The following is a 23,502-nucleotide window of genomic DNA, read 5'->3' as shown; positions in this document are numbered from 1 at the left end:
CCATACTATAAGGAAGCTCAAGATGCTGTGTGGAAAAGCCATGTGGAGAGAGAGAGAGAGTTGTCCATCCAGCCCCTAGCTCTTCATCCTATCAGTTTGCTAAATATGTGAGTAAAAAGTCACCTTGGATGTTGCCTTTGTATCTATTTCATGTTGATGTCTTTCCCTAAATGTCTGGTGATCCTTGGTTATCTATATTTAAAGTGACACAGTAAAACCTAGTTAGGAGTGTTGCATGCATGACCAAGGATTATGCACTGCTGACTTTACTGAGCGGGGGTTGAGTGGTATTGCTGGGGGCACCCAGATATCAATAGATGTAAGTGTTTTACTAGAGCCATTTACTTTATCCAGAGATTAAATCCCCCAGTTTCCTGGGAAGAAGATCCCACAGTTTGGTGGGCATTCAGTGGGAAAGTTTTCTCTGAATCCCTGTATTATCATTTCTTCCCTGTGTTTTCTGGCTTTTCCGAGTTCAGGACCTCACCCCATATTTGTATATTTACCATTCCCTTCAGTGTGAGCAATGTTAAATGTTTGAGGCTCATCTGGCTGGTTAAAATAAAATGTCTCCCCGGTTTGCACACACACACACACACACACACACTCACTAGTGTCCAGGAGCAAAGTGCTCAGTACATTTCCTCATGTATCCCTGATTCAGAGAGGCGATTCAGGATGGGGGAAAGGGAAGATTTTAGACAAAAAAGAGAAATGAAAACAAAAAGGTCCCGCCCTGTCAGCATTAAGTGGAGTATAAGAAATGAACTTCGGGCAGACAGACCGACTCCTGGGGTCTGTCCGCAGTCACAATGTCCCAGGGGCCTCTTGTTCTCTGGCTGCTGACCTGGCTGTGGGTGCTTCATCTGAGTAAGTGACTGAACCCTGCCCTGCGGACTCCCGGGGGGGGGGGCTCGGCACCCTGTGATGGATGTCCCCCCCCCCTTCATTCCTGCCTCCACCTCCCCCAGGTCATCTTCTTTGGAGGGTCTCTCCCCTTTGAGATTTTACTGAGACCAGTTTGGGGGCTTTAGGGTAGGGTAAGTTGTGTTCATATCAGAAATGGCAATCTAAGAAGAAACACAGAAATAAGGTGTCAGATGAAATGGGGAAAAGCAGGGTCCTTTGGGGATGATACCAGCACAGTCAGAGCCAGGGGAATTTGTTCTGCTAAGAGCTCCTATTATGTCATGCTTATTTTTCTCTATTTTCAGGAGGTTTTTTTTTTGTCTGCTTTTTGCTTTATTTCACTGGGGATGAGGCTTTTGGGTGAAGTTTCATTCTGCACATTGCTTCCAGGTTTTGGACAACGTAAATGTACACATTGGGTTTGGGCTAGTTTATTTTTTATTTTTATTTTTGTTTGGTTGATTGATTTTTAGACAGAGAGGAAGGTAGAGAGAGAGAAACATCAATCTGTTGTTTTACTTCTGTATTCTTTCAGTGGTTGATTCTTGTATGTGCCCTGACCAGGGATTGAACCCATAACGTTGGTGTATCAGACCAACGCTCTAACCAACCGAGCTGCCCGACCAGGACGGGTTTGGGCCAGTCTAGACCTTTGCATCCTGGTGGCATAGGGCAAAATTCTCTGTGCTCAGCTGTAATGTGTCTGGTCACTAACTGTTGACATTGGAAACATGTCTAAATTGCACTGGCTCTTCCATGTATAAAATGAAGGACCTGGATAAGATCGGTTTTAACAATCTGTGATTCTATCCACTCTGCCACCACAGGGCAGGCAACAATCTATGATTCTAGGACTAGACAATGTCCAATGTCCCTTCTGGTTCTCAGAGTCTGGTAGTTATTTGCAAGGATCTCTCCAACGTGCTCCATGAGAAGCTACCTTTAAGTCCAAGGAAAACAAAGGTGTTTCCTTTCCCTCTTAAGCCTTTGCAATGCTGTTCTTCCTGCCTTTCTTTCCTCTGATTCCACGGGTCCTCCAGTCTCCACCTGAGTCAGACTTTTCCTGAGCACTCAGGTCTGACATAGGTGTTTCTGCTATGAGTTCCTGTCCTCCCTGGAGTCCCCCCCATCAGAGAACCTGTCACTCTGTAGTAACTGCTCCCTGCACTGCTTCTCCCCCAGATGCTCTAGCAGTTAATGGAGTAAAAGAAGGCCCTGTCCGCTTTCTTTATCAATGTCTTCAACGGTCCTTATCTTGTTCTGGGAGCTTGAGGTGTGGAGGGTTTTGTTCTGCTGAAAGTTGCTGGAGTTCAAGTCCATGTTTCCAGCTACTGGCCGGACGCTGATTGAATTGTTGGTGGAGCTAGGGTGGCTTTTCCAACCCTGTTTAAAGAAGACAGCACCTGGTGAATTGTTACTGCTTGGTTTTTTTCATTTGTGTCTTTTCTGAAATAACTGATTTAAACCCCGGCCAGGTAGCTCAGTTGGTTAGAGCGTTGTCCAAATACACCAATGTTGTGGGTTCAATCCCTGGTCAGGGCACATATGGAAAGCAACCGATGAATGCACAGCTAAGTAGAACAACAAATGAAGGCTCCTCTCTCTCTCTTTGGAATCAATCAATAAATTAAAAAAAAAAAAAGATGCCGAATCAGAGGTTTCACTCTGTAGACAGTGAAACTGAGACCAGAGTTGGGGGAGGGCCTTTTTTTTTTTTTTTTTTTTTTTTTTTTTGCATTTTTCTGAAGCTGGAAACGGGAGAGACAGCCAGACAGACTCCCGCATGCGCCCGACCGGGATCCACCCGGCACGCCCACCAGGGGCGACGCTCTGCCCACCAGGGGGCGATGCTCTGCCCCTCCAGGACGTCGCTCTGCCGCGACCAGAGCCACTCTAGCGCCTGGGGCAGAGGCCAAGGAGCCATCCCCAGCACCCGGGCCATCTTTGCTTCAATGGAGCCTTGGCTGTGGGAGGGAAAGAGAGAGACAGAGAGGAAGGAGGGGGGCGGGGTGGAGAAGCAAATGGGCGCTTCTCCTATGTGCCCTGGCCGGGAATCGAACCCAGGTCCCCCGCATGCCAGGCTGATGCTCTACTGCCGAGCCAACCGGCCAGGGCCGGAGGGCCTTTCTTAGAGTCCCCAGCTGAAGAAGCCGAGCTGGCATCGGATCCTAGGTGCTGCCCACCGTCCTAGGTCATTCCTGGAAAGCGGAATTGGTTTGATACCAGCAATTCCTTTGCCCCAGGACACTGTTGTAATGGGAGAGAACAGGCTTTTGTCCTATTTCTAAATTCTAACGTGCTTGCTTGCTTCATTAATTCCACGGGGCATTTGATACTTCGTCTCATGGGAACCTTAGAAACTCTTCCCGAGGGGCGTTGTTCTCCATCCCCTTTATTTTCTGATGATGGTAGGGCTAGGTGGTCATGACTTTCCTCTGAGAACACAGAAGCAGTAACTGGCATGGCAGATGAGGTTTACAGGAGACACCTAACAGGTAGTTTTCTGCCACACCAAATTTCCTGCTTCCTTTTTTTCTTTTTAACATTAATTTTTTTCAGATGAGTAATACAGAAATACCCTTGGTGAAAACAATTAAAATGTTATAAAGCCAAAAATCCTTTTGGATGAGCACCCCCAGGCCCCGTCCCACGGAGGTGACTGACACCACGAGTTGGGTATCTAGCCCACCCCTTTCCTATGTAATTAGCCCCATACCTCTGTACCCCACTCCTGCGCACAAACGACACACACTGTTTTATTTATTTATTTTATCAAATGGTTTTCTATTTTATGGGTTGCATTAACATTTGCCCTTTTCACACTTTCGTAAAACTCTTGAGTTTTCATTTCATGCCAGTTGCCTTAGGTCTGTTTAGTTCTAATAATCTTGAACACATGACTCTGTGGAACGAATGCGCCACCGTTTGCCACGCCCCTATGCACGTTGTTCATCCCATTCACGTGGATGTGAGGGCTGCAGTAAACATTTGCAGTTGTTTGCTTGTGCACGTGTTTTTCCAGGGAAAGGAGGCCGTGAAATTGCCAAGGCTTAGCTAGCCCACATGCACGTTGAGTATTATTAATAGACACTGCCCAATTGGTCCACAATGTGGCTATACCTACCTAACTTCCTATGGTCTAACATGGAAATGGTCCAGAGCAATTAATTTCTATTTCCCATGCTAAAAGGAGAAGACAAAGTGATAATAGGTTTGTTTGTGTTTTTTTGTTTGTTTGTTTGTTTTTTTTGTATTTTTCTGAAGCTGGAAACTGGGAGAGACAGTCAGACAGACTCCTGCATGCACCGACCAGGATCCACCTGGCACGCCCACTAGGGGCGATGCTCTGCCCACCAGGGGGTGGTGCTCTGCCCCTCCGGGTGTCGTCGTCGTCGCTCTGTTGCGACCAGAGCCACTCTAGCGCCTGGGGCAGAGGCCAAGGAGCCATCCCCAGCGCCCAGGCCATCTTTGCTCCAATGGAGCCTTGGCTGCGGGAGGGGAAGAGAGAGACAGAGAGGAAGGAGGGGGTGGGGGTGGAGAAGCAAATGGGCACTTCTCCTATGTGCCCTAGCCGGGAATCGAACCCAGGTCCCCCGCACACCAGGCCGACGCTCTACCGCTGAGCCAACTGGCCAGGGCCAGTGATAATAGTTTGACCAACCACCTTCCTGCTATAGCCCTCGCTGGGTTGGAGGACAGAGGGAGACCCACTCGAGCCATTCAGGCCAGAAGTGCATAATTCTTGCTTATTGGGGTACAGTGAGTAGGGTACTGTTTTTGGACCTGTTTATATGAGTTAGTGAAATTGAGTGATATGGTCAGGATTTTTCATTGGAGAGTTTATTGGTTTATCGCAGAGTACTCAAGGTCAGTGTTTTTAAGTCAGCATAAAGGTTTTGCTGTGCAAGTGAGTGTAGACACTCACGTGGGTCAGCTGTCTCCATGTGGGGCATGGGAGGGTGTAGAGCTAGATGCTCAGCTGCAGCAAAGGGCACATCAGAATTTAGACTAAAACACACGAAGGACAACGCTCTTCACCTTCCTGGAAGCATCTAGTTGCACAATCACTGCATAGCATGTCTGAGGTGTTTCCGTACTACACAACTTGGTGTTCTCATCCTTTTTCATAGCTCCAGCTGCTACAGAGACTGTCGTGACCGCCTTTTTGGGTCAGTCGGTGACTTTGCCCTGTATGCACGCATCGTGGTCTCAGAACAGCAACAGCATGTGCTGGGGCAGAGGCTGGTGTCCCAAATCCAAATGCAACGAGGAGATTCTCCACACCGATGGGGCGAGAGTGCTCACGCGGAAGTCTGCAAAATATGAACTTCAGGGGGATATCCGGAGAGGCGATGTCTCCTTGACCATCTTCAACACCAACGAAGGTGACAGCATTGTGTACTGCTGTCGCATAGAGGTCCCTGGCTGGTTTAATGACGTCAAGAAGAACATCCGCCTGAAACTCAGTGAAGGTGAGCACACGCAGGGCTTGTGCCCGGGGGAGGAGGTTGTCAGTGGTTAATGGGTACGTGACTCGGCGGGTGGTGGTGGAGAGGCTTTGGCTCCTGAAGCAGTGAGTGGACAGATTACACCTGAGAGGTGTTGCTACGACTAGAGGAGCCGTGGCAGGAAGCAAATGCTCACGGGGCCAGGAGGGCCGCAGAAATGAGTGAGTGCAGGGGTGGATGGGGAAGGAGATCGCAGGGTCAATGCGAAGAAGGCAGCTGCTTCTGACCTAGGGGATTGCCACCTTGTGAAAGTTTGGGCCCAGTGTTTTCAGATCTCTCAGTTTTCATGTGAGCTATACTGATGTTTGCATGTTGGCAATGTATTCAAAATTCAGAAAATCATAAACTGCATAAACTAAAGAAAGTGTGTCCATGGGTCAGCTTCAGCCGTAAGCCAGCGGTTTGTAACTTCTGGCAGAGGAGAAAAGGCGTGGGATGGGGGACACTCACAGCCATTTTCAGGTGTTTTTTCTTCTGTTTCCATCGCTGCCTGTGGTGAAGTTTGGAATATGGTAGAACTCCTAAAGATTGAGCGACATGGGCCCTGGCCGGTTGGCTCAGTGGTAGAGCATCAGCCTGGTGTGCGGAAGTCCCGGGTTCGATTCCCGGCCAGGGCACACAGGAGAGGCGCCCATCTGCCTCTCCACTCCTCCCCCTCTCCTTCCTCTCTGTCTCTCTCTTCCCCTCCCACAGCCAAGGCTCCATTGGAGCAAGGATGGCCCGGGCGCTGGGGATGGCTCCTTGGCCTCTGCCCCAGGCGCTAGAGTGGCTCTGGTCGCAACAGAGCGACGCCCCGGAGGAGCAGAGCATCGCCCCCCTGGTGGGTAGAGCGTCGCCCCCTGGTGGGCGTGCCAGGTGGATCCCGGTCGGGCGCATGCGGGAGTCTGACTGTCTCTCCCCGTTTCCAGCTTCAGGAAAAAAAAAAAAAAAAAAAAGATTGAGCGACATGGAGGGCAGCCTCTGGCTGAATGCTGCTAACAATAACCACCTCTCCTGTTTGTCTGGAATGGAGGCTTTTAACATAATCCCTGTGTTGCCCTGGCTGATGGTGGTGTAATGGACAGAGCGTTGACCTGGAGGGCTGGGGTCAGTCCCTGGCTTGAGTCCGGGATCGCATGTGCAATCCCTGGTCGGGGCATGTATGAGAAGCAATTGATACCACAACTAAATGGAGCAATGAGTTAATGCTTCTCTCTCTCTCTCTCTCTCTCTCAAACAAAAAAGCTCTGTGTTCAACTTTCATCAATAAGGGAGGAATGTTGGGCTCCACATCTGGGAGGCAAAGTCTGGATAGCCAAATGCTTAAATGCTTGACAAGATTTTCAGATGACCCTAATGTACTTTATTATTTGTAAAAAATTTATTGGTTATATCAGGGTGACATTGGTTAATAAAATTATATGCATTTCAGGTGTACCATTCTATAACCCACCATCTATCCACTGCACTGTGTGTGCTCAGCACCCCAAGTCAAGTCTCCTCCATCACCATCTCTCTCCTCTTTACCCTCTTCCCTCTGGAGATCCCCATATTGTTGTCTGTGTCCCTGAGGTTTTAGGGTTTTCTGGCTTAAACCCTTCACCTTTTTCACTCAGTCCTACAACTCCCTCCCCTCTGGCAGCTGGCAGTCTGTTCCTATTTTGTTTGTTTATCCTAATACATTTTAAAATTGGAGAACAACTGACATGGTTTCTAATTAGAAAACTTTCACACACATCAGCCTATCTCTTTCTCAAAACAACTTTGTGAGATGGAAGTTACTACTTCTTCTGATTTATTGGATTAATGATGCCTATCCAAGTCTGCTCTTTTCAAGCCTGGTATAATCAGCTATTATTTTATAAAATATCTGTTGACCTCCACACTGTGTGTGTGGGGTCATTTCTAAGTTCACTTGAAACCAATGGCGTCTTTCCGGTCCATTAGAGTTCATGGACGTTTGGCATACTCGACAGGGTGGGATCTGTAGAATAACTGCGGCTCATGAAGCCATATTCAAACGTTTAGGGGGGTGTTGTGCCTGCACGAACCAATCTTTAATGTCTGAAAGAGGCTACATCCTCACCCCATGTTGCATACTTTGGGCTCAAGTTTTTTAGATTTTAATTTTATTTTATTGTGGAAAGAGCACCTAATGTGAGTTCTACCCTCTTAACAGGCATTCAAGTGTACAATATATCATTGCTGACTATAAGCACAGTGCTGAGCAGGAGGTCTCCCGACTTCCTTCACCTTGCTTGACTGAAATTTTATAGTTGGGCTCACTTTTGATGCAGTCATTCATTTACTTTATTGATGTTTTTTGAGACACCTACTATGTACTCAACACCCTGGTAGGTCTTAGATTGGTACCAGAGGACAAAATAAATACCAGGTTTTCCCTCATGGAGCTCACTGTCTAGGGGGAGAAGCAGACATTAAACAATAATCATTAGGTAAGTGTATGGTGATGAAATGCAACGATTGCTGTGAAGGTCAAGTATGAGCGCAAAAAACTTTTTTATTCCAGAATATGGATGACCTGCTTGCAAAAGCCTCCTGTTAGCTGAGACATGAGGGTTAAGAAGGAGTCGGCCTATTGAAGAGAGAGACTAGGAAGCATCAGGGGCAAAATGCCTCCAGCTGCAAGGTCACTGATATGTTCAAAGAACTGAAGAGTAGAGTGGAGACATGAGATTAGAAAGAAACACAAGGCCAGGTCAGGTGAAGCCTTATAGCTGCAGTTGGGGACTTGGCTCTTTATCTCTCTCTCTCTCTCTCTCTCTCTCTCTCTCTTTTTAAAGACTTTAGAGAAAGGAGAGAAAGAGAGAAAGGAATGGGAGGAGCAGGAAGCATCAACTCATAGTAGTTGATTCTTGTATGTGCTTTGACCAGGCAAGCCCAGGGTTTTGAACCAGCAACCTCAGCGTTCCATGTTGATGCTTCTTCCATTGTGCTACTACGAGTCTTAGCTATTTATCTTAAGGGCAAGAAGGACCCAGTAAAAGGTTTTAAACAGAGGACTGACATAATTAGATTTATTATTTTAAAAGGTTACTCTAGGCCAGGGGTCTCAAACTCAACTCAGCATGTGGGCCGCAGAGCAAGATCACATCCGTTCGGCGGGCCGCACTAGGTCTACAAAAGGCAACTGTTACGCAACACTTTTCAGTGTCACAAAACGACCAGAAACTGTAGTTCGTGGATTAGTCTGCGGGCTGCACAAAATTGTTCGGCGGGCCGCATGCAGCCCACAGGCCGCGAGTTTGAGACCTCTGCTCTAGGCCCTGGCCGGTTAGCTCAGTGGTAGAATATCAGCCTGGCATACAGGAGTCCTGGGTTCGATTCCCGGCCAGGGCACACAGGAGAAGTGCCCATCTGCTTCTCCACCCCTCCCCCTCTCCTTCCTCTCCGTCTCTCTCTTCCCCTCCCGCAGCAGAGGCTCCACTGGAGCAAAGTTGGCCCGGGCACTGAGAATGGCTCCGTGGCCTCTGCCTCAGGCACTAGAATGGCTCTGGTTGCAACAGAGCAATGCCCCAGATGGGCAGAGCATCACCCTCTGGTGGGCGTGCCGGGTGGATCCCTGTCGGGGGCATGCGGGTGTCTGTGACTGCCTTCCCATTTCCAAGTTCAGAAAAATACACACACAAAAAAAGGTTATTCTAACCAATATGTGAAGAACAGATGGGAAAGGCCAAGAATAGAGGCAAGAACCCCAATTTTTTTTTTTTTTTTAAATAAATTTTTATTAATGGTAATGGGATGACATTAATAAATCAGGGTACATATATTCAAAGAAAACATGTCTAGGTTATCTTGTCATTAAATTATGTTGCATACCCCTCGCCCAAAGTCAGATTGTCCTTCGCCACCCTCTATCTAGTTCTCTGTGCCCCTCCCCCTCCCCCTAACTCTCCCCCCTGTCCTCCCTCCCCCCACCCCTGGTAACCACCACACACTTGTCCATGTCTCTTAGTCTCATTTTTATGTTCCACCAATGTATGGAATCATGTATTTCTTGTTTTTTTCTGATTTACTTATTTCACTCCTTATAATGTTATCAAGATCCCACCATTTTGCTGTAAATGATTTGATGTCATCATTTCTTATGGCTGAGTAGTATTCCATAGTGTATATGTGCCACATCTTCTTTATCCAGTCTTCTATTGAAGGGCTTTTTGGTTGTTTCCATGTCTTGGCCACTGAGAACAGTGCTGCAATGAACATGGGGCTACATGTGTCTTCACGTATCAATGTTTCTGAGGTTTTGGGGTATATACCCAGTAGAGGGATTGCTGGGTCATAAGGTAGTTCTATTTGCAGTTTTTTGAGGAACCACCATACTTTCAAGAACCCCAATTTTTATGGGCATTAATTACAATGGTCCAGGACAGTGGACCAGGTGAAGGTAGTAGATATGGAAAGACATGGAAGGATCCCAGATATTTTTGTTTTGTTTCCCTTTTCCTTCATCTCTACTTAGTACTGCATATGTCTTCTGTTGGTTACAGCCCCACCAACCACCCATCGCCCAACCACCACCACCACTGCTGTGACAACTACCACAACTATGCTTCCAACAACAGTCGTGACTACACCGGACCTCACAACCGGAACACCACTTCAGACAAGAACCACTGCCGCGCTCACAACAATGACGACCACATGCCCCCTGACAACTCCTCAGACCGGTGAACCTTCCACAGAAGGGCCCACCCTCACTGCAGGTACATGGTCCAATTGGCCAGTCTTTCCTTCCTGCTGGTCAGATGTATATGGTCCCTTGGAACAGGGCTCTCTACTGAATGAGCAGCCCAGAGACTTGTTCTGTGGCTTAAAAAACAGTACTTTATTTTCTTACTGTTCTGGAGGCTAGAAGTCTGAGATCAAGGCATCATCAAGGTTGATTTCTTCTGAGGGCTTTCTCTTTGGCTTATGGATGGCCATCTTCTCACTATGCCTTCACATGGCCTTTCTCTCATGTGCGTGTCTGTCCTAATCTCTTCTTTTTGTGAAGACACCAGTCATATTGGATTATGGCCCAGCCTACTGACTTCATTTTACCTTAATTATCTCTTTAAAGGATCTGTCTCCAAATATAGTCACATTCTGAACTACTTGAGGGATTAGAGCTTCAATATATAAACTTGTGGCTGAGTGGGAAAGAGTTCAGCCCATAACAGTATGTGTGTGTCTCTGTGTGTCTGTCTGTGTGTGTGTATTTACTAAACTATGTCTTTTCTTTGTTTTATGGTTTCATTTTTTTTTTTTTTACCGTTTTTTTATTTGATTTTGAAAAGTCAGCTTTTTTGGTTCTCCAATTGACCTCCTGGAATCTTAGAGATGTTTGTTGAAGAACCAGAAAATGTCACCTTTGGTCAGACTCCAGTTCCATCTTGCCAGGGTTCAAGTATCTGCTTGGTTTAGGAGATTATTTGAGAAAAGGCTTCTAGATGCCTTAAAATATGTTTTGATGGTGAATGGGTTCTATCACTTTTTTTCCTTTTATTGTTTCTCCTGAACTCCTCTTACTTCTTCATCTTGGACCTGTCACTGAGTTACCAACAGGAGCTTATCAAAGCTCCCACTATGTTTCAAACTCTGATTCTGAGGATAAGGTTATTAGAAAACAATTATGAGCCTGACCAGGTGGTGATGCAGCAGATAAAACACCAGCCTGGGACGCAGAAGACCCAGATTTGAAACCCCGAGGTCGCCAGCTTGAACATGGACTTACCAGCTTGAGTGTAGGGTCACTGGCTTGAGTGCAGGATCATAGAGATGACCCCATGGTTGCTGGCTTGAGCCCAAAGGTCGCTGGCTTGATTCCAAGGTCACTGGCTTGAGTAAGGGTTCACTGGCTCAGCTGAAGCCCCCTGGTCAAGGCATGTATGAGAAAGCAATCAATGAACAACTAAGGTGCCGCAACAAAGAATTGATGCTTCTCATCTCTCTCCCTTCCTGTCTGTCCCTGTCTATCTCTCTCTCTCGTCCAAAAAGAAAAAAGAAAACAATTATGAGATAGCTTGAAGGCTTTCTTAGGCTTTTCATCTGTCTCAATAAGGCATGGATCACCCAGGCTGGTGGCTCAGGGGATAAAGCATTGATCTGGTGTGCCAGAGGTCATGGGTTTAAGCCCCGGTCAGGGCACATAGAGGAGCAATCAGTGAGTGCACAAGTAGTGGAACAGCTATGTGAAACAATGAGTTGATGCTTCTCTTTCTCTCTCTTCTCTCTTTCTCTTCCTCTAAAATCAATGGAAAAATATGTTTTAAAAGATCACTTAAATAACGTGGCCCTGGCCAGTGGTGTGGTAGATAGAGGGAGTGATGATGGTGCCAGCTCCATCTTGGGGTCACAGGTTCAAGCCCTGGTCAGGGCACGTATGAGAAGCAATAGATATGAGCACGAGTAAGTAGAACAATGAGTTGATGCTCCTCTCTCTTTCTCTCCCTTCCCCCCACCTTCCTCGCTTTCTCAGAAAAAAACAACTTTATAATATTTGATTGGCTAATTCCATTATAGTCTGAATATTCACCTAAAGTCCGTGAACACTGAACCAAACCATTTTTGTATGTAGTTTTTATCCCATTGGCTTTTAAAATATTCATCTTAAAATACATTTGAAGTTTTCCCCCATGCTATCCTTGAAGAAAACCTGAAATATATGGAAAAGCACAAAGACAACTATAAAAAAATAGCCCCAAACGTTACCACTCAGCACAAACACATCGTTTAGCTGCCTTTTATCAAGTGTTTCTTTCTTCTTCTAGAGCCAGAAACCTCCCTTGTCTCTGAGGTGACCGCTAGAGACACAGCCTTACTCACATCCAAAGGTATGTGGACGCGTGTTTGCTTTTTCTTTCCTTACCTCTTAGGCTGAGGGGAAGGAAACAGTGAATCAAGCGTCCTTGAGTCAGATGAGTGGAGATGGAATACTACTCAGCCATAAGAAATGATGACATTGGATCATTTACAACAAAATGGTGGGATCTTTTTTCTTTTTTCTTTTTTTTTTTTTTTTGCATTTTTCCAAAATTGGAAACGGGGAGGCAGCCAGACAGACTCTCCCACATGCGCCTGACCGGGATCCACCGGCATGCCCACCAGGGGGCGATGCTCTGCCCCTCTGGGGTGTCGCTCTGTTGCATCCAGAGCCATCCTAGTGCCTGAGGCAGAGGCCACAGAGCCATCCTCAGCGCCTGGCCCATCTTTGCTCCAATGGAGCCTCAGCTGCGGGAGGAGAAGAGAGAGACAGAGAGGAAGGAGAGGGGGAGGGGTGGAGAAGCAGATGGGTGCTTCTCCTGTGTGCCCTGGCCGGGAATCGAACCTGGGACTCCTGCACACCAGGCCGACACTCTGCCACTGAGCCAACCAGCCAGGGCCAAAATGGTGGGATCTTGATAACATTATATGGAGTGAAATAAGTAAATCAGAAAAAACCAAGAACTACATGATTCCATACATTGGTGGGACATAAAAATGAGACTAAGAGACATGGACAAGAGTGTGGTGGTTAGGGGGGGGAGGGAAAGAGGGAGAGGGGCACAAAGAAAACTAGATAGAAGGTGACAGAGGACAATCTGACTTTGGGTGATGGGTATGCAACATAACTGAATGACAAGATAACCTGGACATGTTTTCTTTGAATATATGTACCCTGATTTATTGATGTCACCCCATTAAAATTAATAAAAATTTATTTATAAAAAAAAGAGAGGGGGAGAGAAAGAGAGGGAGGGAGATGATTGATTGATTAATTGATTGACTCATTTTGATTCATTTGCACAGTTCTCCATGGTCGCACATCTCTAGAAAATAGCCTTTCCACGTGCGGGTTGGTGGTGCTCAGCTGTCTCATCCTGATTCCAAGCACACCAGTCCTCTTTGTTGAAACCCCCAAGGAGTGCACTCATTTGACTGCTTGCCTTTTTTATAGCAGAGGGTGAATTCTTTCATTCATTTGTCCTTTCATCGTCAGGGCCCCGGGGCAGAGAATACCCTGCAAACAATAGAGAGAACTCCCTGGGTTTGACCTCCAGTTCTACTTCTTTGTGCTGGCGGTCTCTGGCCTCCATCTCCCCCCAGGTTTGCTGTGGAGTTATGTAACTTCGTGCATTTAAAGGACTTAGATGAATGCCTGGCACATTAGTAACGATTTGGATAGTAGCTGTTACCCCGGTGGGACTTAAAATCACTCAGAGGAAACTAGAGACCCGTGGGGTAAATAAACCAGCACTTGTGACCATGCATTATAGGGAGGCAGGGTGGTGGAGAGGCTCCTGTGTGCCCCTGTTCACACTCTGCTGTCACCTCACCTGGGTTCAAAACTGCCACTTAGCTGCTGTGTGAGTTTGGGAAAATTACTTAATCTCTCTGGGCCTTGGATTCCTCACTGGTAAAATGGAAATGATAACAACAGCCTTCATATATATACATGTCTTTTTCTGAGGATTAAATGAGAAATGCATGTACATCACGTAGAACAGTGTCCGGCATGTGCTAACTGCTCAGTGAACGTTAGCGGCTCTTTCTTTTTAACGATAGAAGTCAGTTTAAGGGTCAGAGGGACACCCAAAATAGAAAGGCGAGCATTTACCTAAGTTAGTTTACTCTTGTCTTTCTTTTTTTTTCCAGAGTCTAAACCTTGGGTTCTCCAGTCAACAGCCCAGCCATCGACGTGGGAAATGAGTGAGTCAGTGATTTTTGCTTGGGGGGAGGGGTGCTGTGCCATCTTGAGTGGTTTTGTCTTGGGCCGTGGGAACAGTCTGTTCTCTGCCTGCTTGTCTCAGGATTGAGCTGTTTGGGTTCCACAGCGGTCACATTCCACATCCTCCTGCGAGCTGGAATGGAAGTGAAACACACCAACAGCATCGGTGCCTTCTCCCCCCTCCTGCTTCATTTCTGAGCCCCTTCCTCAGCCGCTTCTGACCTGCAGCTAGGAATGCGACTCGGAGAAGCACCATCCTTTTTCCAAAATGCTCCTGACTTATTTTCAATTGCACACATATTACGCTAACGCAGGTTTGTGAGGGATACATATAAAAAAAAAAAGGTAGAAATAAAGTTCTCTTTGACTTCCTCTCTTTAACTCCAGCTCCTCCTCTGAGGTCGTCACAGCTATTACTCAAAGATGATCATTCTAGATCTTTTTCTATTCCCTCCTGTGTGTGAATAGATATAGAAATGTACGGTTTGTTTTGTGCGTGGAGTTTTGAAAATGGCTATCCTACTGTGTGCAGCCTTCTGCGTTTTATACTGTTGACCCGTCACTACATATATGAGAGCGCTTTCTTCCTCCGCGCATGTGGGCCTGCACCGTGAGGTTCAAGTGCTGAATAGCACCTCACACTATGGATACCTAGAGTGTCCCCTGCCCCGGGAGGCAGGCACTTTGGTTATTCCAATGTTTCATCATGGTGAACGGTCTTCATTGAGCAACCTTGCATGTGTGTGTCCCCTTAAGCGTGTCTGCAGTCATTTCTCCAGCTAGGGCGGTGATCAAGAAGAGACATGCTAAGCAGAAGCACTTTCAATGTAACAGCTATGGCAACACTGTTCTCCGGAAAGGCTGGGCCGGGTTGTCTTCCCGCCCACATGGTATCCGCTGTCTGTATCCTCCCTACACTGGATGTACCCATTTGTTTATCTATTTTTTTTTTCAATCTCCTGAGAAGAAAAAAGACCAATGTCATCTCGTTCTTTGGTTGCTCTGATGAGCAGAGAGTTTGAGTGTCTTTGTACGTGTTTATTAGCCAGAAGAGAGTCGTCCTTTCAGGCTGTGAAGGAGGCAATGTAGCGTCACTCACAAAGGCTCAGAGGGTAGGACTGGAGGGGACAGACAGGAGCCAGTGGAAGGGGCACAGGCTCTGAAGGAAGACTGTAAATGGAGGTGAAATGGTGAGGTGACCCTGGCACACAGTGACTCATGCAGTGGGGGGACAGGAAGTCTGGCCTGGAGGTCGATAACTTAAGGGAAACCGGGTCCCAGAGGTTCAGACTTTCTTTGATTGTGGGACAAGGGTAGGGCGGGGGCTGTTTTCTATCAGAAGAGAAGGAAGCAACCAGAGAAGCAGTGAAGGGTGGGTGAGGAGGTGTCAAAATGGTATCACTTATTCCATTTAAATCTTGGACTAATTTACATTGAACTGGGAACAAGAGGTCATCTGATGTCTTCGCCTCTTCTGTAAGATTCCGGATAATTTTCCTTTCACAGCTCCTTGTTAAATTCTGGGAGAGAGAGAACACTCTCCCCTATCCAGAGGCTGCAGGGCTGAGGAGGGGCTTGTTCCGAGAGGGTCTGTCAGTCTCTGTTACCATCTACTCGTTATGGGGCGCACCAGGGAGATGGGGCATGCACCGTGTGCTGGCTGAGCCCTGCTCCTAGGCCACTGCATCCAGTCCCTCTCTACAGCCACACTCCCCACTCCACGTAACTGTCACCAGGCCACGCTGCTCTCAGGCACCAGATCCAGCAAGTCTAGCTCTGACTCTATGCCCTTCTTCTTCTTTTTTTTAAGATTTATTTTTTTTTAATTTTATTTTTATTCATTTTAGAGAGGGGAGAGAGAGAGAAAGAAAGAGTGGGGAGGAGCAGGAACCGTCAGCTCCCATATGTGCCTTGACCAGGCAAGCCCAGGGTTTCGAACCGGCGACCTCAGCGTTCCAGGTCAACGTTTTATCCACTGCGCCACCAGAGCTCAGGCTCCGTGCTCTTCAACACTATTTTATTTTACCTTGTTTTCCACTCTGAAATAGAAGGTGATGTTCTTTCATGTACCATTTTCTCTTCCCACTGGTTTTGGTAACAAAACATTTATAGTAATAATCGCCTTCTACTACTAAGGACTTAGATTTGTGTTAGGTGCCGTGTCAGGGGTTTGTAACATGCATTTTCTTACTTAATCTCACAATGACCTTCCGGTCAGGTAGAGCTATGACCCCCATATTACACATTAAAAAGAGAGAGAGAGAACAGGTCAGAAAGTTTATTAGAGATGCTTATGCCTACTCAGGCCTTTCTTTGTTTTAACACTGTTCATTTACATGCATCACTTCAGTTGATTTTTCACAAAGCCTATGAGATAGATACCATTATCCCCTCCATTTAAGAGTTCATAAAGGTTATATATGATGACTTGTCTGAGAAATGACCGACCTGGATTTAGCCCATGTCTGCCCCCTCTGACGCCACTCTAACACTGTGCTAAGCTGCTTCCCCCTGACTTCCCCTCGGAGCCTTTTATAGAATAAAGTTACTTCTTCATTTACAGCAAAGTGCTCTCCACTGGCCTGCCCGTCTCTGTGGGGCTTTCTTTTCCTGGCTAAATATCCCCAATTCCTTCCTCGTTTCTTCATGTAATTTTCTGGATACTAAGGCTTCTTTCATGATTGAGGGCTGGTTTAAAGCCTTAAAGAGGATCTTGTCAAAATTATTATTCCCCCAAATTAACATTACCCAGAAAGGCAGTTTCTCCCTCCCTCCCTAGGTCCCTCCCTCCCTTCCTTCCTTCTTTTCTTTCTTCTTATTTTTTGTCAGTACAATGAACTGAAGTGTTGATTTTAATTTGTATATAACAATGAAGTAAAACAGGTAATCTTTGTAGATACTGATGATTTTACCAATATTTGTACATAAGGGCACGTGGGGCTTCAGGGTTACTTTGGGAATTGCTATGCTAGTAGTATATACATTCAACAGAGAGGCTTTCTTTAAGGAATAAGAATGCCTAAGCTAACGTCACTTAATCAAACCTTATTTTTAAGAATGGAATTTGCTTGTTTTATTATTTTTATTCTTCCCATTTGTGTGACCACTGGAAGAAAAAACTTTACATCAAAAATCAGCATTTCCAAACATTATAAGTAATCAGCAGCAGACTGAAGATTTTTTTTTTTCTTTTTTTTTTCATTTTTCTGAAGCTGGAAACAGGGAGAGACAGTCAGACAGACTCCCGCGTGCGCCAGACCGGGATCCACCCGGCACGCCCACCAGGGGGCGACGCTCTGCCCACCAGGGGGCGATGCTCTGCCCATCCTGGGCGTCGCCATGTTGCGACCAGAGCCACTCTAGCGCCTGAGGCAGAGGCCAAGGAGCCATCCCCAGCGCCCGGGCCATTTTTGCTCCAATGGAGCCTTGGCTGCGGGAGGGGAAGAGAGAGACAGAGAGGAAAGCGCAGCGGAGGGGTGGAGAAGCAAATGGGAGCTTCTCCTGTGTGCCCTGGCCGGGAATCGAACCCGGGTCCTCCGCACGCTAGGCCAACACTCTACCGCTGAGCCAACCAGCCAGGGCCAGACTGAAGATTTTTAAGGAAATAATAAGTCACACTCTCTCAGTGAGCAACTGAAGCTATGTGTCCACTTCCACTGCCTACAAATCAGAGAAACGTGTTCATTAATAGAACAGTAACAGTGGGATTGTGTCACTTTAACATGCCGTTGTGAACTGGTTAGGTGTTGCTTTTTACTTTACTTTTGGTTTCGAAAGTGATGTTTCTAGTACATTCAGTGATCGCCTCAGCTCGCTTTTCCCAGATTTCATTGGTGGAAGGAAGATACCTGTTTGAACCTAAGAACCCTTGTTATTTCCATTTAGGCTGAAAGTACATTTGGCTGAAGGACTGGGGAACCAGGAATGGCACGGAGAGTCGAGGAAATACCCGGGAAAAACTCAGCTTCTGTAAAGGGAAGCAAAATGCACCAGCGGTCTCCTTTGACTAGACATCAAGTCTGTTTCTTTCCAGGGCAATGAAGCTCTGCACTCCTGGGCCCGCTCACCGCTCTGGGTTCCCTTCCTCACAGTCCGTGAGCTTTCATTTCACTCAGGCTGGTAGAGCAAAATACCACGAGTGGGTGGCTGAAACAACAGAAACGACCTGCCAGAGGCTCCATCTCCAAAACCATCACCCTGAGGGTTAGGGCTTCACCGTGTGAATTTCAGGGGACACAATTCGTTCTGAGCAGCTGGGTCTGTCTTCTCTGTGTTCTAGTGCATTGCCTGTCACTCTTCTCCCCACTGTGAGGTTATCGCTTCAGCTCCGGCATCCACGCTGCTGACTCAACTGGGACTGACGTCTTTACCCATCCAATTCCTATTCACACTTGGAAGCTCAGCCCTAGAATCACCTGCCCTGGAAGATTTTCTTCACTTTTTTTTTTTAAATTGAGTTTATTGAGATGACATTGGTTTGCAAAACCATACAGATTTCAAGTGTACAATTCAATAGAACATCATCTGCACACGGCATCATGTGGCCATCGCCCCAAGCAAAGTCCCTTTCGTCCTCATGTAGTTCCTTTTGCCCCCCTCCTCCTAGCCCCACCCCCTTTCCCTCCGGCTGTCACCTCACCGTTGTGTGTGACCATGTGTTATGTGTATATATGTTCTTTGGCTAATCCCTTCACCTTCTATCCAGTCCCCCAACTCCTTCTCCCTCTAACAACTATCAGTCTGTTCCATATGTCCATGTCTGTTTCTAACTTTTTCATCCATTTTAATTTGTTCAGTAGAGTCCCCACATTATCAGTGAGATCATATGGTACTTGTCTTTCTCTGACTGACTTATTTCACTTAGCATAATAATCTCCAGGTCCATCCATGCTGTGGCAAAATTTTTCTCTTTTTAATGACTGAGTAGTATTCCATTGTGTAAATGTACCACAGCTCTTTTATCCGCTCATCTACTGATGGGTACTTGGGCTGTTTCCAGATCTTGGCTGTTGTAAATAACGCTGCAGTGAACATAGGGTGCACATATTCTTTCAATTAGTGCTTCAGGCCTCTTAGGATATATTCCCAGAAATGGGATGACTGGGTCAAAAAGCAGGTCAATTTTTAATTTTTTGTGGAATCTCCATACTGTTTTCCACAGTGGCTGCACCAGTCTGCATTCCCACCAGCAGTGCAGGAGGGTTCCCTTTTCTCCACATCCTCGCCAGCACTCATTGTTTGTTGATTTATTGATAATAGCCATTCTGACTCATGTGAGATGATATCTCACTGTGGTTATAATTTGCATCTCTCTAATGATATGTAATGTTGAGTATCATATGTTTATTGGCCATCTGTATGTCCTCTTTGGAGAAGTGTCTATTTAGGTCCTTTGCCCATTTCTTAATTGGATTGCTTGTCTTCCTGGTGCTGAGTTGTATTAAGTTGTTTGTGTCCTTTGTCAAATATTAACTGATCATAAAGGTGTGGGTTTATTTCTGGGCTTTCTGTTCTGTTGCATTTATCTATATGCCTGTCCTTATGCCAGTGCTAGGCTGTTTGGGTTACAGTGGTCTTGTAGTGTAGTTTGACATCAGGTATTGTGATACCTCCAACTTTTTCCTTCTCTTTCAAGATTGCTGAAGCTGTTTGAGGTATTTTTTGTTCCATTATAAATTTTTGAAACTTTTGTTCTAGATCTGTGACATATACCATTGGTATTGTAATGGGGGTAATATGGCCATTTTAATGATGTGAATTCTTCCACCCCATGAACAAGGTATATGATTTTGCTTTTTTTGTATATTCTTCAGTTTCTTTTTTTCAATGTCCTATAATTTTCTGAGTACAGGTCTTTGACCTCCTTGGTTAAATTTATTCCTAGGTACCTTATTTTGTTGTTGTTGTTGCTGTTGCAACAGTAAATTAGATGGTTTCCTTAATTTCTCCAGAAAGACAATTTCTCCCCTCTGTAGTGTGGTGGCCTAGAATGGAATTTAGAGATGTTTGGTCATTTGCCCAAGATCACACAGCTAGGAATATGCACAACAATACTAACAGCAACAAAACCCCTTACAGGTTCCTCCTGCAGCTAAAGGAAGTCTGTTAGGGGAATACGGACTCTTACTCGTCCAGGTATCCAGGGGTTTGAAGCATTCCTTTAGCCTGAGGAGTAATTCATTTTTGCTTGGCAACAGGAATAGGAGAAATGATTCCCAATTGCTCCCTAAAGACTCAGTCTCTGTGTGGCAGGGACTCTGAAGCCAGGGTGAGTAGAGCCACATGACTATGTCATTTTCTAAATAACTTCAGGTGGCCTGGGATTAAGTCCCCTATTGATTACACCTCAGGCTCACTTTTACTACTTTAGTAACATCCACACTTTTTAAAATTTTTTTAATTTCTAGTCCTTTTTTCTCACAGGCTCCTGGGTTGCAGTGGGTGGGGGTTCCAAGAGCCCTTCTGGGGAGTCAGAACAGCTCAGGCTGACAGCCCTGTTCTGCCATTTCCTGCTGGTCCATTCTCCCGCTTTTAGACTTTCAGGTGAGTGACTTGTTCTGTCCTTTTCCAAAGTTCAGTTTCCTCAAAATACAAAATTGCAGTAATAGTAATGCTTACCGCACAGGGCTATTGAGTGAGGACATGCATGAGAAGAATGCCCCGTCCATTGTTGCTGGCTCGTTGCTGGCTAGTGAACGAGTCACCACGGCTCAGTCCCATTTCCTTTCGGCCGCGCTCTTCTGCGGCTATTCCCCTGTTTGTGGCCGGTCCGCGAGGTCACAGGAGGCCACTTCCGGCAGCCCCCGGCTGACTCGCTGTTCCATTTAAGTATTACATGGACACTTTTTAGTTCTATGTTTTCTTTTTGTTTTGTTTTTTTAAACTGCTGATCACCCCAGGGAAACAGCTGACGAGTGACAAAATTACAAACTTGGGGAAGTTGCAAAACTTTAAAATGGTATGGTAATAATCCTCTCCTTGCTAGTAGAATAAATCTCAGATTCTGAAAGCTTTTCGCACGGCTCTCCTGCACTCTCCACTGTTAGTTTTCCTCCTATGGGTGAACATCTTCCGCCGCCTCTGACTAGTTTTGTCCTTCTCCTGTTTCTCCATCTGTGGGGCGTCGGCCTAGAATTTAGGCTTTGAAATCAAGTTATGGCTGAAGAAGAGCTATGTTTGAGGTTCCTTGCCGGGGCTTTCAAATTTGTGTTTTTTATTTGATAAGACACTTCCAAGTATTATCTTCTCCTTCGGTGCCCAACTCCACTTTGAAAGGGTTTGGTCTGCAGACATCATCCAAAGGAGCCCGCCCGGGGGACAGATCTTCGCCTCTCTCTAGCTGCCTAGAATGGAGCTCAGAGATGCGGAGTGGCTTTCCTAAGGTCACAGAGCTAGACAGCTGGAGAGTGGGACTCACACCCAGCTTCCACGGATTGAAGGGTTGTTGTCTATAGAAAACTGGGAAACTGAGGCCCAGAGAAGGCCAGCAGGTTGAGAGAGGTCTTGCAGTGAGTTAGGAAGAGAGCTGGGACCAGAGGCCAGTTCTCCTGGCAGCAGCTTTCAACACAGCTTCCCTGAGGGCAGACTTTTATATCTGATTCTAAACCATTAGCGCTCACTTCTCCTCAGCCCCCAGATGGGTCATTATACCCATCACCAGCATGAAGTCGAAGCTGTAGGACAATTTCAAATTTAACGCACCCAAACACACACGAGGACTTTGCTGTCAATCCGGTAAAACTGGGAAAAATGAACATTGCTCTAGTAACAATAACATTTTTCTCCCCTTGAGATGTTTACAGTAGCTTCTGCTTGGTCCCAGGGTTAGGACGGTGAGGGTGTGGGGAGGGGGTGCTTGTAGGAACATTTGTTCTATTCCTCTGTTGTTCTGGTTTACAAAGCCACCCTCTGTATGCTGGCCCAGAGCAAGCCGGCCTGTCCACGGACTCAAAGGATTCTCAGAGGAAGATGTGGTTGGAAATGGGATGTTTCTATCTTTACCTTGGCATTTGGTTTGCAGATGTGAATATTTGGTAAAGGCTTTTCAAATCTGTCATTTGTTTTTTGGTTTTGTTTTTGTGTGTGTGTGTGTGAGTGTGTGTTGTTTTTGTATTTTTCTGAAGTTGGAAACGGGGAGGCAGTCAGACAGACTTCCGCATGTGCCCGACCGGGATCCACCCGGCATACCCACCAGGGGGCAATGCTCTGCCCATCTGGGGCGCTGCTCTGTTGCAACCAGAGCCATTCTAGCGCCTGAGGCAGAGGCCATGGAGCCATCCTCAGCACCCAGGCCAACTTTGATCCAATGGAGCCTCAGCTGCGGGAGGGGAAGAGAGAGACAGAGAGGAAGAAGAGGGGGAGGGGTGGAGAAGCAGATGGGCGCTTCTCCTGTGTGCCCTGGCCGGGAATCGAACCCGGGACTCCTGCACACCAGGCCGATGCTCTACCACTGAGCCAACCGGCCAGGGCTCAAATCTGTCATTTGTTAATTGTGGCTCACCTAGGCATTTCTCAGTACATGGCACAGGACATATAAACATAAGTAAGTCGTGACCTCTGTTCTTAAAAATGCCACCCTTAAATGGTATAAACAGGCTTGTACATAACACCTGCTCATCCAGTGTGCTTTGTTTGGACAGAAGTATGAAAAGCTGCCCTGGGGCCCCAATGAGGAAGAGACAGAGTCTGTCTTAGAAAGGAAGAGAGGACAATTCCACTCAACAGCATTTGAATTGGTTCTTCAAGGACAAGTCCATTGCATTGGAAAAGGAAGGGTGAATAGGGAGGAAGAACACACGAGCAAAGATGGGGATGTGATGGAACATGAATTCTTTGGAGACTATTTAGTAGTCAAGTTGAATCTCATGGAGGCAGGAAGCTTGGAATGTTCTAGGTTCTTTTTTGTAAAAATTTTAAAATTTGTATTTATTGATTTTAGAGAGAGAGAGAGAGAGAAATAAAAATCTGTTCCTATATGTGCCTGACTGGGGATTGAACCAGCAACCTTTTTGCATGTCAGGACAATGTTCTAACCAACCAAGCCACCTGGCCAGGGTCTTTATTGTAAATGTTTAAAAAATTTGATTTTAGAGAGAAAGGAAGGGAGAGAGAGATAGAGGGAGAGCGAGAGAGTGAGTGAGAAATTGATTTGTTGTTCCACTTATTTATGCATTCATTTATTGATTCTTGTATGTGCCTTGACCAGAAATCAAACCTGTGATCTTGGTATATCAGGATGAGGCTCTTACCCACTGAGCTACCTGGCCAGGACTGGAATGGTCTAGGTTCTTAAAGGACTGGATTGATGGGCTGAAGAATTTAGATTTCCTTCCAGGGTCATAAAGAACCATTCATATTATTTTTGAGTAGGGAATGACATTTTCAGTTCTGTTGCAG

General features: G+C 46.2%; 1 protein-coding gene across 1 annotated transcript in view; it reads left to right on the top strand.

Moving 5' to 3' along the window:
* The first annotated feature begins 774 nt into the window (after positions 1-774).
* Positions 775-23,502, top strand: part of TIMD4 (T cell immunoglobulin and mucin domain containing 4) — a 44,075-nt gene continuing 21,347 nt past the window's right edge. The window contains exons 1-5 of the mRNA XM_066341615.1: positions 775-870; positions 5,040-5,381; positions 9,908-10,123; positions 12,170-12,232; positions 14,034-14,087. Of these exons, the coding sequence (XP_066197712.1) occupies positions 813-870; positions 5,040-5,381; positions 9,908-10,123; positions 12,170-12,232; positions 14,034-14,087 (733 nt within the window). The 5' untranslated portion in view covers positions 775-812. The remainder of the gene's footprint in view (positions 871-5,039; positions 5,382-9,907; positions 10,124-12,169; positions 12,233-14,033; positions 14,088-23,502) is intronic.

The sequence above is a fragment of the Saccopteryx leptura genome, chromosome 6, assembly GCF_036850995.1.
Source record: "Saccopteryx leptura isolate mSacLep1 chromosome 6, mSacLep1_pri_phased_curated, whole genome shotgun sequence".
In the NCBI taxonomy this organism is placed as follows: domain Eukaryota; kingdom Metazoa; phylum Chordata; class Mammalia; order Chiroptera; family Emballonuridae; genus Saccopteryx; species Saccopteryx leptura.
This window is presented reverse-complemented; position numbering and strand designations above follow the sequence as displayed.